This window comes from Battus philenor, unplaced genomic scaffold, assembly GCF_028537555.1.
Source record: "Battus philenor isolate CCGP_79_NKW_IND1 unplaced genomic scaffold, ilBatPhil1.0.hap1 SCAF_25, whole genome shotgun sequence".
Lineage (NCBI taxonomy): Eukaryota > Metazoa > Arthropoda > Insecta > Lepidoptera > Papilionidae > Battus > Battus philenor.
In genome coordinates, this window is record NW_027181688.1 from 704,414 (window position 1) to 723,733 (window position 19,320).

Sequence of the window (19,320 nt, forward strand, 5' to 3'; positions counted from 1 at the left end):
TGTATTTTGGACAAGAAGAGATAAAGGAGCTTTTCTAACGCTGCCCATACGAGTAAGATTTATATTGACATTGTATTTAGATATATATGTAGAAGAAATTTAGTCGTTACGAGTTTTTTTATATGCTATATTTATCATGTGTCTGTCAGTATTTCACATAAACGATTTTAAATTATGACGCATAAATAATATATTAGATATACTGTATATATAAAAATAATCATTAGCTTAAAAGCTATTTTCCATATAGGCTCGAGCTTACAAATTGTGTTTCAATTTAGGCTTTTAATTTGCATTCAAATGTTTATTGAACTGCATGACTGGCAAGATTTACATTTGTAAATCTAACTTTTCATAGAATTGTAATTATTCACATGTAAAGAATATAATCATCATTTCAATGGGTGAACATTCACAGCTGGATATCTGTCTACCCAATTTTGACAAAGAACCAGTTGGAAGTGGATTTCATTCAGCGCTTGAATATCTGTGATCTCTATTCCAGAACCTAAATGCTAATAGATCTGCAAGGGTGTATAAATGTGAAGATCGAAAGAGAAAAAAGATGAAAGTAATCGTGAAGGATGTGAGACAGAGGATATTCATATTTTTTGTTCTTTACATGGTAAGCGATGGGGAGGTCTGAAATGCTACATGCTTGTCTAAACCTGTTCACTCTTGTCTTGAAGACTCCCAAGTTATAATTGTCTGGAATAAAGATGCCAATAAGTTGTTCCACTGGACTGTTTGCAATATAAAGTATTAGCAAAACGCTTAGTGCTGGTGGAAGGAATTTCAACTGTATACGGATGTCAATCCGTTCGTCTTGTTGTCTGATGAAAGAAAGGTGATGAGGAAATTATTTGGTATTTAAGGGAATCAGGCGTTACCTCGCGGAAGTCCATCCTAAGTAAGAAAAGGACCAATATTTAGCCACTTCCGCACATGCAGTGGTTGTCGTGCAATAAAATGCACCGCCCGCCAGCCCGCTGATAAATGCGTATGCGGCAAACAATGCGAATCACACAACCGCCACCGCCAAATCACTCAACACGTGTTTCACCCCTCCACGGGGCATCTTCAGGAGTTATGTTACACCGATTAGTGCCAAACACAGAGTGTTACTCTTTACTTAGTTTTTTACTTATTATTTTGCTTACGTTCGTTTTATTTTATTTACATTTTTCTTATAGCTATATCGGTTACATTCGTTCGTTTTTGTACCTCCATATTTCTGATTATAGATGAGAGAGAGGGAGAAATCATGTAGAGAAATCTCGGGAAAAATTTTACCAGGAATTTATTATAACTAAAAATTAACTAAATTCTTTATTATTATTACGATCTTTATTACATAGACATTAGCGTCCGTGTCATTGTTTTTACAATTACATATATTATTCTGGAATTATTTTTTTTGATCACGTTTTGGTATGTTACAGTATTTAAAAAGTCTCTTAATGTATTTTAACGACACCCTAATAATGTTAAATTGAAATATTCTTCAAATTGTAACAGATTTTTTTGTTTCAATTACACCTTCAATTAATTACATGATAATATATATATATATATATATATATATATAAAATTAATAAAATTTCCATGTCACAATGTCAGTTACCGTACTCCTCCGAAAGGGCTCGACCGATTTTTACCAAATTTTACATGCGTATACAGTATGTCTGAGAATCGGCTTTTAATACAGCATACAAAAATACATACAACTCTTAATTAAAAACTTTTTTTCGAAAAATTACGTTTGCGGGATCAGCTAGTATATATGTATATATATTTATATATATATATATATATATATATTACCTGGTAGTTATTGGCGACTTATTGGGTCATTTAGAACCTCTATACATATTTATTTATATTGACAGTTGGCGTTTTGTTTCTTCGTTTGTTCTTTCAGTCTAATGTTATATATTATTTTAGTGTATTAAAAAATAAATAAAAACATAAGGAGGTTTTATATGACCCAATGAGTCGATAACAGTAATGCACAAGAGTAATTTAAAAAAAAAGCCTGAGCAAATGTTCTATTCAGTTAATTCACTTTTCACGGTAAAAATGACCGCCCAAATTACCTTTTAAACTATACCCTGCGAAACATAATTGCAGGTTTGTTTGGTCTACGTGATTTGTCCAAAGTTTTCCAGTAGACCATGAGTCAGATTGCGTGATCGTTGTCCGACTCCGGCAGCTTTACTGAGGTCACTTAAATCAGGATTATTGTGTGTTAAACTTGTGGCGTGCATATCGCGCGCCACTCAAACACCAAGCTCTTACCCACGTGACCGTCAATCGCATCGCGGCGGCGGCAGTGAAACAGATAAATGACAGATGGCGCCACAGTATACGCAACGAAAATCTGCATCGCGCTGTTGAGAGTCTCCGCGCTCATTATAAGGGCTAGCGGAGGTGCGGTCAACACATCAAGAAGCAACTGAAGATCAAGAAGCAATCGACGAACAAGAAGCAATTGACGAACAAGAAGCAATCGACGAACAAGAAACAACCGACGAACAAGAAGCAATCGACGAACAAGAAGCAATCGATGAACAAGAAGCAATCGACGAACAAGAAGCAATCGACGAACAAGAAACAACCGACGAACAAGACACAACCGACGAACAAGAGGCTACCAAAGAACAAGGGGCTATCCAAGAACAAGAAGCTACCGAAGAACAAGAAGCTACAGTACTACGACCAATCCTACAAACTTATTTCGTAAGCACTGTATTGTCGTCGTTTCGACACAGATTAGATATCTAAGGTGGATGCTTATAATATACCATGTAACACCTCATAAGGTACCATTAAGTGAATAAGTTACAACTTACCTCCGGAGGTAGAGTAGGTGAGAGGCTCTTGTTCTTGGAGAAAACACTGGCACGAGGACTTGAAGCCGGTTCGGACTTGCGACGGCACGCACCGCGGAACCACTGGCACAGCCGATAATTACAGCATCTGCGTACAAACCCATATTTAAACGTGAGACTTGATGAAATAGACCCTTGGCAAATGTGACAGAAATAAAATTATCTGGCTTCCTTCCTGCCTTCCACTTTTAGAATCTCTATCAATGTTAACTTTCAAATCATCAGAGAAACAAAGGAGAGTGTGTTAGTTTAAACTTAATAAAGTATTAAATTTATCTATGATTCTATTTTATAATTTTTAAATTAGAAATTTAATAATAAATGTTTTTTTTAAATATACTATAGATGAGAAACAGTCTTCTGTTTATGTCTATGTACATTTGACTTAAGTTTAAATGCAATTATGTTTTTAAAAAAATTTCAAAGTTTTATACACGGGATATTCTGTTGTATGTGACTTCATATACAGTATTCAAAGGAGTAAGATGAAGGTGTTTTTTTTTCTTTTTTTTATATGGTCCCCGCTGTTGGGGACCTCTCGTTCCCCTATCTCGTGTGGGACAGGGACTTTTTATTTCTAGTAATTTATTCATATTTTTTATTATTATCATTCTTCTCTTTCACGTATCATCTTATCAGTCGTACTGTTTCTTTCATTCTACAATTTTCCCAGCCTTTCTCTTTCATTCCATTAGCCATGCATCCATCCTCAACCACTACATTCTAGGTTTCCTTACTATTTTATTTTGCAACATTACATTTATTGTTCAAATATTTAACACGTATTTTCTTTATAATTATCATTTTATATTATACTGTTTATTGCAAGATGTAGGTGGGTACTTACGTGGCGGGTGCACTGTCGCTTAATATGCTGTCCCTTCGATCCAGGTCTTGACGCTTGGAGCCGCAGCAGCTGGCGTCAGTGACAACAGGTTCTGTCAACCCCACATCAGCGAGACGTCGCGGAGGCTGTGAAGAGTCGGCAACGCGGCGACGTGAACAACACGAGCACAGCGCGTCACGCAGCTTTCTCTTCCGTTTCCTCTCACTCTCAAACTCTATTGTCGCAGCCTGTGTGGGACATTGTACGCATTAGAAGTAAATATACATAATGAGAATTAGTTTGACGTACTGAGCCTTTGGTATAATTTCAACGGAGGATGATATAGAAGGTTTAAGTAAGAAAAGGACCAATATTTAGACAATTCCGCACATGCAGTGGTAGTCGTGCAACAAAGTGCACCGCCCGTCAGCCCGCTGATAAATGCGTATACGGCAAACAATGCGAATCACACAACCGCCACCGCCAAATTACTCAACCCGTGTTTCACCTCTCCACGGGTCATCTTCAGGAGTTATGTTACACCGATTAGTGCCAAACACAGAGTGTTACACTAATACGGACTGGCCGGCGGTGCACTTTATTGGACGACTACCACTGCATGTGCGGAAGTGGCTAAATATTGGTACTTTTCTTCCTTATATATCCAATTCAAAGTAAATCTGAATATTGCATGATATACCCTTGAGTGTTTATTTTTGCATTTATAATAATGAATACATATTTTCAAATGTTTTACGTCAAACCGAATGCATATAGGACTTGTTAAAAAACGTTTTTGTGTATGCGGCACAAGAAATTTACGAATTGTTTCACGAAATTTTTATGCAGATATTGTTTTTCGTGTTTGTGTAATAAATATTATATACAGGATGGTCCGTTTAAAGATTTAACATTGGAACTTTTAATAGAACTCTTATTGATCAGAATGAGCTGTGGAGAAGAAACAGGAAGAAACTTCATTTTAAAGTGTTAGATGAATATAACATTTGAATATGAATACAACATATTATCATTTGTCAAAAGCTTTTACATCTAATTACAATCACCATGTATAAAGTGATCACTTTGAAATATGTAACATTAATTTATTTTTTCTATTTCAATGCGACAGGCCAATAAATACTGGCAACACAAAGTATACAGGATATTAAACAATAATTAAGTTTCAAAAACTAGTTTTTCTATATTATCATTAAGATATTTATTATTTTCAAAATTATTGATATATGACGAACCATATATTAATTTCCAAATGGGATAAATATTCACAACCTTGAAGTTTTTACACCTATAGCAATTCCCCCTGTAGATAAGGAATGATATAAGTAAATTTCTACAAAGTTCACAAGAGTTTTTGCGTCAAACGGCTTTGTTATTGGGCTTATTTCTTCACAGTTGGGACTCATATGTGGTCGCTTACGATGGGTCTTTGAAGAGTCAAGGAACCCAGAGATCAATGAAGAGTGCTATGACAGGAGTTTCGTAGCGAGATCTAATCAAAAATGAGGAGATGGGAAAGGGTTAAACTCGTGTCGAGTCCACTTTATAATTGCGTTAACATTCAAATTGCTTCCCTGTAGAGCGTGGGACACACTTTGAAAAACACTGGTTTGGATAGTTTTTAAAAAGATGCCCTATTCATCTTGAAATTTGACTAAAAATTGTTATCCAGATAATATAAAATAAGCTTACCTTACCAGCTGCTTCTTCTACAACTTTATCTTTATCTGTATCTTTCTTTTTAAAACAGTTCAATCTACTTAAAGCACCTTTCTTCTCTTGCGAAGCTTCCTCTGTTTCTTCTTTAACATCTTTTGTGACTTCTTTTGTCACCGGTTTCTCTTCGTCATCGTTCTGCTTGACGCAGCATGAGCAACACTTTGCTTTACATTTTCCCATTAGTCGGGAGCAGATGTTGGGTTTGGTTTCTGTTTTCGGGCTATCCATGACGTCTTCGGGTTGATTCGACTGTGACTCCTTTCTGGCCTGGCGTTGGGCTCGAGGTGGTGGTTTGGGTGTGGTACCGGTGCTTTGGGGGAAACTGGAAATTTATGACAAAGTAAAAGCTGAGAAAAATTGGAACGATCAACAAAATTATGTTCGATGTAACTCGAAGAATTTCTCGTCTGAAGTGGGGTGGGGGAGGTCACATGGTAGATGCAGCATGGGTAGGCCCTCCACCAGTTGGACCGACGACATAGTTGAAATCGCTAGATGCCGGCAGCGCAAGATCGGTCTTGTCTTGGATGTGCGGGCCGGTTTCCGAAATCAAATTGTGATCTTTTGGGACGGCCTATGCCTAATGTCCACGTATGTGCTCATATGATGATAATGGTGATATTTAATGGAATCAGGCGTTACCTTGCGGAAGTTCATCCTAAGTAAAAAAAGGACCAATATTTAGCCACCTCCGCACGTGCAGTAAATGCATATTCGGCCAACAATGCGAATCACACAACCGCCACCATCAAATTACTTAACACGTGTTTCACCCCTCCACGGGGCATCTTCAGGAGTTATGTTACACCGATTAGTAGAATCTGTGTTTGGCACTACTACGCACGACTGTGCGGGCTGGCGGACGGTGCATTTGTTGCACGACTATCACTGCATGTGCGAAGGTGGCTAAATATTGGTCCTTTTATTACTGATTATGGTGATGGCTTATATCCAATTTTGTTCCATTCACAAAATACATTGATCTGATATTTTGTTTGTATTATAATTCCTTCTTGCCTGTCTGAGTTACTTTTTACCATGGAGATCAGATGTAAATAGTTCATGCAGTGGAAGGTATAAAGGCATATTTTAGAGAACTGAAGATCTAGCACTAGACGAATGTAGACTGTTTAAGATGAACTGCTTGATTTCAGTTGAAGTTGATGCTGTTAGTCTGGAGGCTTTTACAGCTTAATCGGAACTGAGTTCATGGAGCGGAAGGGTCCGGAAATTTGAAAATAGAAGCTGTACAGACGCATTCCAGTTGTACGATGAAGTTCGCACGTAGTAAACCGCTCTACCCGAGTAGAGCTGTGTAGTGTTGATGTTGTGTATACTTGGGACGGCAGCGTGGACCATAGGAGCCAAGAATATATCTGGATCCAACCGGTTCGACCACGCTGTTCTCGATTAGAGAGCAGGTGTCACTAAGAATGGATGTTGTGGTGTGGTGAGTAATGTTTAGTTCTATTGTGAATGACGCGAAGTCTTGTGTGAAGTATCGCAGATGAAGAGGTCGCTGGTGCTGTGTGGCTAAAGATAGGATTACAATGGTATCGGATTTGAATCTGTTTCATCTCAAATTCCTTCCAAAAATATTTGAAATTATTGAATTTAAATTTGTTATTACCTCAAAAGTGTCGATTGGCCTGGTAATCTAAAAATAATAATTATATATAATTTATTTTATTTATCAAATTACATTAGATTCAAATAAAGGTGAATAGAGCTCTATTCGAAGTTAGAATCAAATTCAGCTTTGTAATAACATTCTTAATTCAAATAAGGTTTTTATTTTTAATTTTCATCGCAACCCAAATGGCATTTGAGGGTTCCTCGGTATTAATGTGACAGGACGCAAGAGGCGCCTAGCTTAAACCCTTTGGATGGTGAAGTTCGAAGCCTCTCGGAGGTGCTTCAGTTCGGGTCCCTATGTACTATTATTTCAGGGATCCAAACGCAACCTCATTTGTACAAACACCCTAAAATAGTTTGGGCAATTCATTTTCAAGCAATATCATATCTAAATATATAAAGTAAGATTTTTACTAATTTTTGTATGAAATTTTTCATTAATTACTTGACTAGTTTATTATAATAAGCGTATATAATTTTATAGTGCCTTAATAGGCTTTAATCACTGTCTATGTAGCAATTACGGTTTCGTAACAAACCCGTAAAAATATATATATGGTATATTACGACTTAAAATACATTTTAAAACTAACGTAACAAATAAATTAAAACTAAATCGTTTTCATGTATAGAATCATAAAGAAAACATCGTGATTTTTAATCCGGACTCGATTTACACAATAAGGTTTTGTTTCGTGTTGTTTTTTGCCTTCAGAGTTATATGACGTGAAATTATGTTTTTATATGGTATACAGGTTGATTGATTTTGGGTAAAAATGCTTAAAAAGGGGTATATATAGCTCATATGCTATCTATCACATTATGTACCATACATTCTTCACAAAGATATGGTAATCTAGCAATAAATAGAATTTATAAAAGTCTGATTACTACATATATATTTATGCGTATTGCTAGAAAACAATAAATTAATATAACATAATTTAGATTGTTAATTTAATACAAAAGTTTTTACTGACAAATATGCTGTACATTCAACTCATTGAATCTTTTATACCTATAACCAATCATTCTGTAAAAGTTATTAACATAGGCACCTGTCCGTGTTACCGTATCGTTTTGGTAACAATTCATTTGGCAATATAAACACTGTTCTATCATGTAACATTATAATAGTAAATATAAAAATTATTATTTATAAAACACACACGAAAATTATATTAATATGCAAATGAATCACAGATAAAATAGGTCAGAACGTTAACAATGACACTTTTAATTTTCGCGCCATGATTGCTTTTCAAAATGGCCGACGCGACACGACGCGCGCGGTTCTAACGCTAGCTTAGCGTGAACTAATTCCTTAAGGGTTAAATTCTTAAGACGTGTTTAGAGTGTTACGCATTCATTTATTCGTGAAATAAATACAAAGGCATTTCCAGTAGTTGCATTGGACTTATTAATTCAGTTCGTGTATTATATTTTTTTTTAACCAGAATCTGACATTTACGTCATATATATAACGATTCTGTATTTCGCCAGGTCGTACTTAATATATAAACCAACTATAACTGTTATACATGAACAGAAGTTGAAGTAACATAAATATGTTGTGTATATGTAATTTAATAAATAAGTCGTACTTAATGTATAAACAGATATACTATTATAAATGAACATAAGTTAAAGCAACATAAACTTGTACATATAGATAAATAATCCATTATTCATTTTAGAAATATATTAACTGTATTTTATTTTAAATATCGGTTGTCTCAATAGACTTAAATGTCAAAAGTTATATAGTCTATATATAGTCCTATCGCATTTTTATAAATAACCTTTCGAATAAATAGTTTATTTATTAATTGAATACAAAATATAATAATTAATTTTGTGTTCATTTAATACGGAACGATGCAACTTTTAAATTACGTTATAAATTTGCCAATGCAAACTGTCAAATGTGATGTTTCGAGAAGAATTACATTTTCAATTTTTATATGCAAATTTCAAATTTGATTAACGTTGTAAAAAGAATTAGGAATTTTAAAAATATAATTTATTATATTATATTTTCATGTTTTTTATTTACTTATTGCTTTATAAACACACCTTATATGTCACTTTTGTTTTTTTGACATTTAGCCGTCAAGTCGATGTAATGTCACGAGAAATATAGGTTATAAAGATTGTTTGGTATTATTACATATTATCTGACAATGTCATATATATTTTATATTTTTTAAAAAGTACCAATAAATTATAAATTATTTAAATTTAACAATGGTGACATGAACTAAAGAATGTTTTTAAATTTAAATAATGGAATATATTTCAATTAACTCGTTTTAAAATATAAATATCGAATTATGTATTTTTAATTTGTTTCACTGCTATTTCTAGACTGTACATCGAATATATATATTATCAATGTGTGTGTGGATATGTATCAACTTCATACCAGGCCAATATTAAATGCTACATTTTAAACATGCCTGAATTCCTCCGGTACAATATGGTACGATGGTTGTTAGCTAAATATATATATAAGCAGTGGAAGCTTAGCGGTAAAGGACGCATACTTGCGATCGTAGGTCGCGGATTCTAATCCCGGGATGCAATCTTATATAATTCACACTTTCTGCATTAATTATATAGGATTGCCACTGTTCACAAATAAGTTTCCAGAGGAATGGAAGATACGTCTTCTGCCTACCATAATGTAATATTGCAATTATAGTACATACCTCCATAGATATCTTTGGGGAAGGCCTATTATACCTTGCAGTGGGCATCTATGGGCGGTAACGACGACGACGAAGACTAGCTTTCGTAACACACTTGGTCCTACCAGGTGTTATGCACCTGTCACATTCCAATTGAAAATATAATATAACATATTCCAATGCAATCACTTTATTTATTAAGTTAAAATACTGACCAGGTGTTAAAACGTCAATATATATTTGCAGCGCGCGAACTATACTGCGATTATGGTATTGTATGGTATTTTATATATTCCCTCATATATATTTTTGGGGAAGCCGTATACCTTGCAGTGGGAAAGATCGAAAATGTACTCAAAACGAATTTAATCCTTTCGCTAAGGACCATTTAAATTCAATGTTAGATGTCAAATTTAATGATGAAATAAAAATCTTAAATAATCTTAAATGTATTTGAAATTAATGTGAAATGTTAAATAAGGGTGAAGGTAAAGGTTCCCAATGACGGGCCCACGCGCTACAGTAGGGTAATTTAATTATTAATGCAATTCGAAAGTGTATTTTACACAAGTACAGATTTGCTATAATATAAAAATTACGTATGTTACTTTCGTATGTATTTCAGAAAGGGACAAAAAAGCTTGGGAAACTCACGGAATGTTCAAAAGCCTCTTGGCAAGTAATGTAAGCCAAATCAAAAAATCATTTTAATGATTCAATATTACCATGAAATATCAAGAGAAATGTAATAAAAACAATATTTATAAATAAAGGATGATTAGTGATACATGTAATAGATTTAAAGAGATGAATGTCTAATATTTACCGTAAATTATATTACATCCTATCTACAGGGTGGAATGACCAATATTTAGCCACTTCCGCACATGGGGTGGGATGAAACACGTGTTGAGTAATTTGACGGTAGCGGTTGTGTGATTCGAATTGTTTGCCGCATACGCATTTATCAGCGGGCTAGCGGGCGGTGCACTTTATTGCACGACTACCACTGCATGTGCGGAAGTGGCTAAATATTGGTCCTTTTCTTACTTAGGATAGACTTCCGCGAGATAACACCTGATTCCATTAAATAGGGTGGAATGACGATAAAGTCAAAGTCTTGAGAAGTAGCAGGATGCAGAATAAAACCGATCATTGTAGTAACTTATGGTGGAGGCTTTCGCCCAGTGGGCGTCTAAAACAGTATTTTCCAAATCTTCTTGGACCATACACTACCATAGCCTTTTTATAATTCTTACGCCCCCTGTATAAAGCGAAATGGTTAAACTCGTGTCGAGTTTATTTTCAAATTGTCCCCCCACGCATGTGACCTACGTTGGGAAAAACTGGTCTAAAAGTTCGATCACATCGTTATTGGTGCATTGAAAAGGGGAATTCCACAGAAGTATAATTCTTTATCTACATAGGTCGAAAGAGGGCGTTCTAAAATCCTTCTAGGCTTGTGATTGACTGACGGTTTTTATTAGTTGAAGTAGTAGTTATCAGTTGGTAGTAGTAGTATTTAGTCGTTAGTAGTAGTAGCACTTAGTAGTGAGTAGCTGTACTTAGTAGTAAGTAGTAGTACTTAGTAGTAAGTAGTAGCACTAGTAGTTGTAGTTAGTAGTAAGTAGTAGTACTAGTAGTTGTAGTTAGTAGTAAGTAGTAGTAGTAGTACTTAGTAGTTTTAAAATCGTTATAAGTATGGGATAAGTTTGATGAATATACACATTTCTAATTTGGATGTTGTATTGCATTAAACTTCAAGGTCTGCCGGCCCTAGGAATAATCCCCCAAATGTAATAACATAGTTATATATAAAATAACTTAGTGTACTATATTACAGAGTGATAGCAATATACAGGATGTTAAAAATTTAGAACTCTTTGGATTGTCATTGATTATGCCTATAAAGCTCTTTGCGCTTATAACCAAACACACTTTATATTGACTAATATATGTTTAAAAAAATTTAACTTAATTTTACATGTTAGAATACTAACTTTAAATAAGGTGCGTATATAAAAGTGTGATAATAAAGATAATCGAGTTGCCGCAATTGAGGCTCCACCCTCAGGGCTGCCAACATTAAGCGGAAAAAAAAATATACGCAACGGAAATTAGTATCGACATGAGCTAAAGTAACTTAAACTTAATTGCATAGATACCGCTACCGTGATATTGTTAGCCTAATTTAATATAGCCTAAGTGAATAACTTCCTTATTTTTGTTATAAATATACGAAGTTGTAGTTTAAGTTTAAGTTGGTAAATTTTCACCGGATTTGTTTATTGTTGAAAATAAACCTTGACAACCTTTTGATGGAGATGAGAGACATAAAAGAGATGGTAGTTTATGGTGTACATACATACAAATATATATATACACACGTATATATGTTTACTTGGAAAAGATATTACATAAATATAAAGAAATGACAAATGCTACATAATATCCTATTTTGAATGTCAAAGAATTGCTCTTTTACCATCTTTTTAAATGCTGGCAGCGATCAAGCGCATCTTATTGTTTCTGTTATCTGATACTTTACATATATGGTAAATAGGTGTGTTAATAAAAGAGTGTATGAATGATAAATTTAGACCAATTTTAATAATAAAATTTACAAAGTAATTATTTAAATATATAGAGAAACATAAAGAGATTTGACTAAAATTATATTTATATTTAAGTTTTTTTAAATGATATATTTTCTTATAAAATTTCCGAAAATAAATCGATTTTAGTTTTATTAATGTGGCAACCCTGAAAGTGTACCCGTATGGTAATATCGCTTCAGGTCACGCTATGACGATGCTAAATAGCCCAGGGGTGGCCTAAACAGAACAACTTGACCGTGCCAATGATTTGTGGACAAGGCGATATTGATTACTGCTCTTTTGGGTATTAAAAATACTTTTAATACTACACCGCTACCTTTTTTTGGTTTCGGGGGGGGGGGGGGGGAGGGAATCTTCCGGATGTTTAAGACGTCCCGCCTCTGGGGGGAGGACAGAGGTATGTGGGATTCCTACCCACTAAAATCCCCCCGGTGTGGCCTTGTGCGCTATGTGGAAGACCGCGGTATCTCCCGGTCAGGGATCGCCACGCGGTTTTCCCTCACGCTGTGCTATTCTAGATAGCCAGTTCCTGGGTATGCGTGTATAGTTCACGCTACCCCCGAAACCAACGCGGTGCTATCACGATGGTTCTAGACCACATCGACCACCTCAAACTACACCGCTATCTAGTGTAAGTTGAACGTGTTATGATTACAGGCAAGATACACCTGCATATTCACTTGTGGGGAAACGACCATCGCTGTTATAAATTTATTTATTTAATTATTTAGAGATAAGTCCTTTAAAATTGACACACAAACGATTGCCTGAAAAATTTCGAAATTCAAAAAACAATTGCGGTAATTCCCGCAATTTGTTTTTTTTAAGTATCAACGTACGTACCGAATTTGACGGATGGACTATTTTAATCGATTTAAAAGTGATAAATTATGAAGCATTTAATACAGGATGATTGCTTTTAGGATGAAGAACCATTTCAAAATTCGTATCAATACGTAATAATATGTATAAAATTAATTATTGTTTAATATCTGTCCGATGACTGAACTGTTTGAAGTAACTGGCCTGCCGCATTCCGTATATTTAACAGTGATTACTTCATATAGGATGTTTGAAAATAGCGTTAAAGATTTTTGATTGACCAAAGACTCATTAAAGCATGTACTCCTATTTCCAATCACCCTGTTTATATGTATCCCACTTCCTTTGGTCACAATGTAAGTTGAGAAAGATTTTTCTTAGAATTTTTCTTAAATTGCTGTAAGTTTTAAAGAAGAATACGAAGGAAAATGCTCTTAAATATAAAAATAATAAAAAATGTTAATACACTTAAATTGCGTACTGCTATAAATATTGCATATCGATCTTTGGAAAGAGACAATCGGCTAATTTCTAGAGCACTATCTCTGTCCCACACTACCCATGTGACGTTTTGTCAGTCGTTGTATTTCGTACGACAGAGATAACGCTCTACAAAGCCGATGTGCAACATTTATTGCCTGGTATTGTAATTGATAGTTGCATATAAACTTCAGCCATTTGTTAGTTCACGGGTTCCAGATATATTGACGTTGAAACACGTGGATCGGTCAGTATTTGGACTACAATAAATGAAGTGATCGCTTTGGAATGTTATATTAATTTTTTTAATTGGAATGTGACAGGTGTATAACGCCTGGTAAGATCAAGTTTGTTACGATAGCTAATCTTCGTCGTCGTTGTTTCAGGCTATAGATGCCCACTGCAAGGTATAATAGGCCTTCCCCAAAGATATCTATGGGGAGTATGTACTATAATTGCAGTGTTGTATTATGGTAGGCAGAGGACAAATCTACCATTCTTCTGGTAACTTATTTGCGATCACAGGCAATTCTATATAATTAATGCACAAAGTGTCAATTATGTAAGGCTGTATCTCAAGAATTGAATCAGCTACCTACGATCGCAAATCCCAGTCGTCCACCACTGGGCCACCACTGATCAACAACTTCATTTGTGAAATAAATATACTTATCAAAATTAAGATGAGTATGACTACAAGGCGTATGTATTGATCTTATTGCGATGACTGCTCAAATATCTGACATAAAGGAGACTGTCGAGAACAAAGTATGTATTCCGCGATCCAGGTAATCGGGGCTGACGGCGCGACATCAAAAAGGCGTAGGTGTGGTAATTGTGGCAAAGTTTTAGAATTATATTTACTGTTTCGGTTTTGTAATTTTTTTATAAACCAATTACAAATTCTTTTTCTAAAAAATTCCCAAGTTGTATATTCTGATATATCTAAAGTATCAATAACACTAAAATTATTGGTTTTTTGATAGAGCATTTCATATAGTTTGATAGATTATGAGCTGTACTTTCGCTTCTTCTACTTATTTCTCTATGAACTTAGGTTTGGGTCGTCAACAATGTATCCTTTCACTTAAACAGTAACTTCAATTTAGATCGCTGATGTTATAGCTAAAATATAAAATAATATTCAACTTACCGACCGTTGCTCGTCGCCGATTTATCTGAAGCACCACCATCGGTCGTCTTCATTTCCACTGCTATCTTTTCCATTCCCGGTGTGGATACATTAGAGCTCTGTACTTCAACTTCTGCATCACCTTTAACTAAATTCTCATTAGTTCTAACCATCTCCATATTTCTTGAATCTTTGACTTTCTTTTCATTAACCACCATGACAATTGGTTCGATGTTTTCTTTAGTTTCTTCTTTATTTTTGTCAATTGGATGTTCTACAGGTGTGATTATGCTATCAACTATCTTGGTTGCTTCAGAACGAATTTCAGCCGAAACTTTCTCGTTTTCTTTAGCAATTTCATCCTTAATGTCATTTAAACTAGCGCCTGCTTCTACTTTAGCATCAACGATGCCAGATCTTGTTTTGTTAGCAATATTTTTGAATGATTGTTTTGTCTCTGTTATCTTTTCTTCAATTTTTTTTACTGGAGCTAGAATATTTTCAGTGGATATTTCAGGTTCTTTCAATATAGAGTCTATCTTTTGTTTCACTCGTTCTACTTGAGGATTGTTGTAAGGTGGTTGTAATAATTTTAATTTAATACTGTCGTCACCGTACGACGATTGTTTAGTTGGCTTAGGTGGTGGTTTTTTATCGTCCAATTTTCCATTTTTCTCTTCTCTACTGGCCGCGGTATCTTTCGATGTTTTAGAATCTGTTGATATATTATTATGTCTGTTTGTTTCTGTATCTGTTTGTTCATTTCCTTCCATTTTAGGCGCTAAAGAGTCTTTTGAACCTAATCTTTCAAAAATACCTTTTTCTCTGGCCTTTTCTAACGCAGCAGGCAATTGATTCGTGACGGTAGTAACAACTTCTAGTGGTTGAGCTGTTATTGCTGCCGTGGTCATGGATACGACATTTTTCTTTGTTAAAATTACCAAGTCTCCCTTTTCGTTAGTAATTTTATCGTACTGTGTTTCATTATCTTGTTTTGTTTTTTCTTCGTCATCTTTAACACCGTTACCATCAGGAATTATTTCATCTTTTCCTGCAATCCCATCGTCGTTAGATTTTACTTCAGTTACTTTGCCTGAAGAAGGTTTCACTGCACCTAATTCATTGGTTTTGTTAGTGGATTTTGTTTTCTCGTTTACGTCATTCTTTTTGTCTTTACTCTTTAGTAGAGGTGGTTTATCATTGATGTTTTTTGTACTCGAGGCTCTTGTTAAGCTTTTCATGCTGCTTGTTCGGCTTATTGCCTTCTTCGCATCGTTTTTAGCGGCAATTGGAGGTTTCTGTACTGTTTTTGTACTCGGTGTTCTAGTAACATTTTTATTTTGTGTTGTTTTTGTGGTGTTGTTTCCTGTGACTTTATTAGTAACTCTTTTTTCAGGGCTCGGATCTCTGCTTGTAGTTCTACTAGTTTGTCGCGAAATACTTTTAGCTGTAGATGATGTGGCGCCTGCAGTTTTAGACTTTCTAGTTGCTGGAGAAGGTTTTGGAGTAGTTTTGGCCGATGTGGATTTAGGATCATCGACTGGACTTTTATTAGGTGTTCCAACTATAGGTGAAAGTCGTTTTGAACTAATTGATCGGTTAGTAGGTGGCGGTCCACCTTTGCCAGGTGATATTGGAGGCTTGCTATGAACATTGTTTGGGGTGATATCCAGAAATTGATCACTTTGGCTTATCGCTCGCTTATCGTGCACTTGACTACCAATTCGTATAGTTTCATGAATGCTACTTGTGCTGTTAGAAATGAATGGTTGATTTTTATTTAAGTTACTGTCAAAGGGTCTTCTATAACTAATAAAGTTTCTTTTATTACTTGCAGGTGATACTGAATTCTGTCTTTTGGGTATTTTAGATGTTCTCGGTGAACCGTCGTTTGATTGAGGCTGTGATTTCGAAATGGACCTCACTCGAGATCTGTGCGTTGAAGGTTTTAATTTGTTTACTGTTGAATTTGGCTGTTCCTTACTACCCGCTGGTGTATTTTCAAACTGTAAGGCAGCAGATGGTGAGTTTGATCTCGATCGAAGATTAATTTTGCTCGGTGAATTGCTTCTAGAATTTGCTCTTGATCCTAACCTACTTCTACTTGTAGATTTTTCAAATAACCCCATCTCTTTAAGTAACGCTTCTTCTTCTTTTTGTCTTTTCAATTCTGCTTCGGCTTCGTGTTTTTCTCTATTTAACTCGCTTAATTCTTTCACTCCTTCCATGTTTTCTTTGAGAAAATTTCTCGGAGATCGTGGTCGATGAAAATTAGTAGGAGGCATTGTGGCAACTTGTGCCATTTTATCAGTTTTCGATTGCGAACTAGTCCTTTTCCTCGTAGGTGAACAAGACCTGGAATTGGCTGCTGAGGTTTTAGGTGTATTATGCCGTGACGTTTCTTCTCGGAAACCTCGTCCTTTGAAAAAACAGATCAATAAATATTCTGAATAACCTTTTATAACTGGAATTGAAATACATTAATTTACACGAGAGATTTACCTTTAAATGGTGATACACGTCCTACTCCAGAACGAAGGTCTACTGGTAAAGACCTGGGGCTCGTGGGGCGAGATGTAACTGGCTCCGCGAGGATTGCAAAGGATGTCTCTCGCTTTCTTTTACTTGTTGGCACCGCTCTGTGAAAAAAAATATTATTTGTACTTTAATAATTTCATTATTATCTATTTAATGGAATCAGGCGTTACCTTACGGTAGTCCATCCTAAGTACGAAAAGGACCAATATTTAGCCACTTCCGCACATGCAGTGGTAGTCGTGCAACAAAGTGTACCGTCCGCCAGCCAATAAATGCGCATGCGGCAAACAATGCGAATCACACAACCGACACCGTCAAATCACTCAACACGTGTTTCACCCCTCCACGGAGCATCTTCAGCGGTTATGTAACACCGATTAGTACCAAACTCAGAGTACACATTTATCAGCGGACTAGCGGGCGGTGCACTTTGTTGCACGACTACCACTGCATGTGCAGAAGTGGCTAAATATTGGTCTTTTTCTTATTCATTATTGTCATTTTTCACACTTTTTCTTTTCAGTCGATGGACGCCCACTGGAAGGCATAGATATCTTCCACAGATAGCCATGATGATTGGTCTTGTATTGCCCGCATACATCGACTTTATACGTATGTCAGTCACCCTAGTGGGGGGAAAACCCACGCTGCATCTACCCGCTTGTGGTCGCAATTAAGAATCTTTCAGCCTAAACGGACATTGGTTGCATAAGCGATGTCTGACTTATATATTTATAAATAAAAAATGTCAAATAGATTTATTTAGTTTATTTTAATCGCAGATCAAGACCACTAATTTATCACTTTTTTAAAACTATGAATACGAACACGGGATGGTTGGTAACAGTGATAGCTATATAAGAGTGTATCTACCTGTATATATTTAAGCCTGATATAGATATTTAAACAAGAACTGTGAAACAATTATATTTGGCCAGAATTGAAAGAAGAAGAAAGAAGATAAAAGAAGAAATCCTTATCAAAGCTCCGCACACTCCTTTGTTGTTTAACCTTCGTTTATATTTCTCTCTCTCACACACATCTCTCTCGCACAATCTGACGTTCCTCTTCACGTATGCTTTTACGTTTCTTTCCACGTCAATATTATAAACACTAAATAGATTCAACTCCCCTTTTTTAATTATGAATATGTATATTTTAATCTGTATATCTTGTTAAAATTTATATTTATTGTTTGAAAAATTCTAGCGAATTTTTCTTAAAATAAGTTTTTATTTGTATATTTTATTTTGTATTTAAACATTTTGTGTGAACGAATTTGTTGAATACAAATATCATTTCATTAATAATCATGACATTAGCGTTTGTGCCTTTGTTTTTACAATTATTTTATTTTTATTTATTTTGCTTGCGTATCTTCATGGCATTGTTTAGTTAGTCTTTTAAGTTATTTTTTATTTTAAATCTTAGGTTCTTAAATTTGAGCCACTAATACTGGGTCCCACACCTAAAGGTCCCATCTGTGGGAACGGGTTTGAGTCTGTTTTCGTGTTTTGATGCCTAAGCTCACACATAGTTATTTGAAATGATATATTATACTATATTATATTGACTGTTTTAAAACCATACTGTATGAACAAAATCATGTACACATATTACATTTATTGAAATCATTACGTTAGTTTATTGCACAAATGTACTTTAAAAAATATTGTTTTTATTCCGTACTTTGTTCAGACATAAATTAATCGCAGTTCACGTATGTCTTGAATTATAATTATGCTGTGTTTTTGTAGAATTTATAAATGTATATATGTATGGATGGATTTAAAGGTAATTATATTTATTATAATACATGTATAATTATTCTGTGTTTTGTAGAGTTCATATATGTATATATGTATTGATGGATTTCAAGTTAAAATTATATTTATTATAATACATGTATAATTATGTTGTGTTTTGTAGAATTTATATATGTATATAT

The 19,320-nt window shown here is 34.9% G+C and overlaps 1 protein-coding gene across 1 annotated transcript in view; it reads right to left on the reverse strand.

Moving 5' to 3' along the window:
• The window catches only part of stum (stumble), a 72,287-nt gene that overhangs the window by 9,470 nt on the left and 43,497 nt on the right, over window positions 1–19,320 (reverse strand). The window contains exons 2-6 of the mRNA XM_068768327.1: window positions 17,337–17,473; window positions 14,856–17,253; window positions 5,431–5,779; window positions 3,739–3,965; window positions 2,853–2,979 (exon numbers count right to left, since the gene is read on the reverse strand). Of these exons, the coding sequence (XP_068624428.1) occupies window positions 2,853–2,979; window positions 3,739–3,965; window positions 5,431–5,779; window positions 14,856–17,253; window positions 17,337–17,473 (3,238 nt within the window). The remainder of the gene's footprint in view (window positions 1–2,852; window positions 2,980–3,738; window positions 3,966–5,430; window positions 5,780–14,855; window positions 17,254–17,336; window positions 17,474–19,320) is intronic.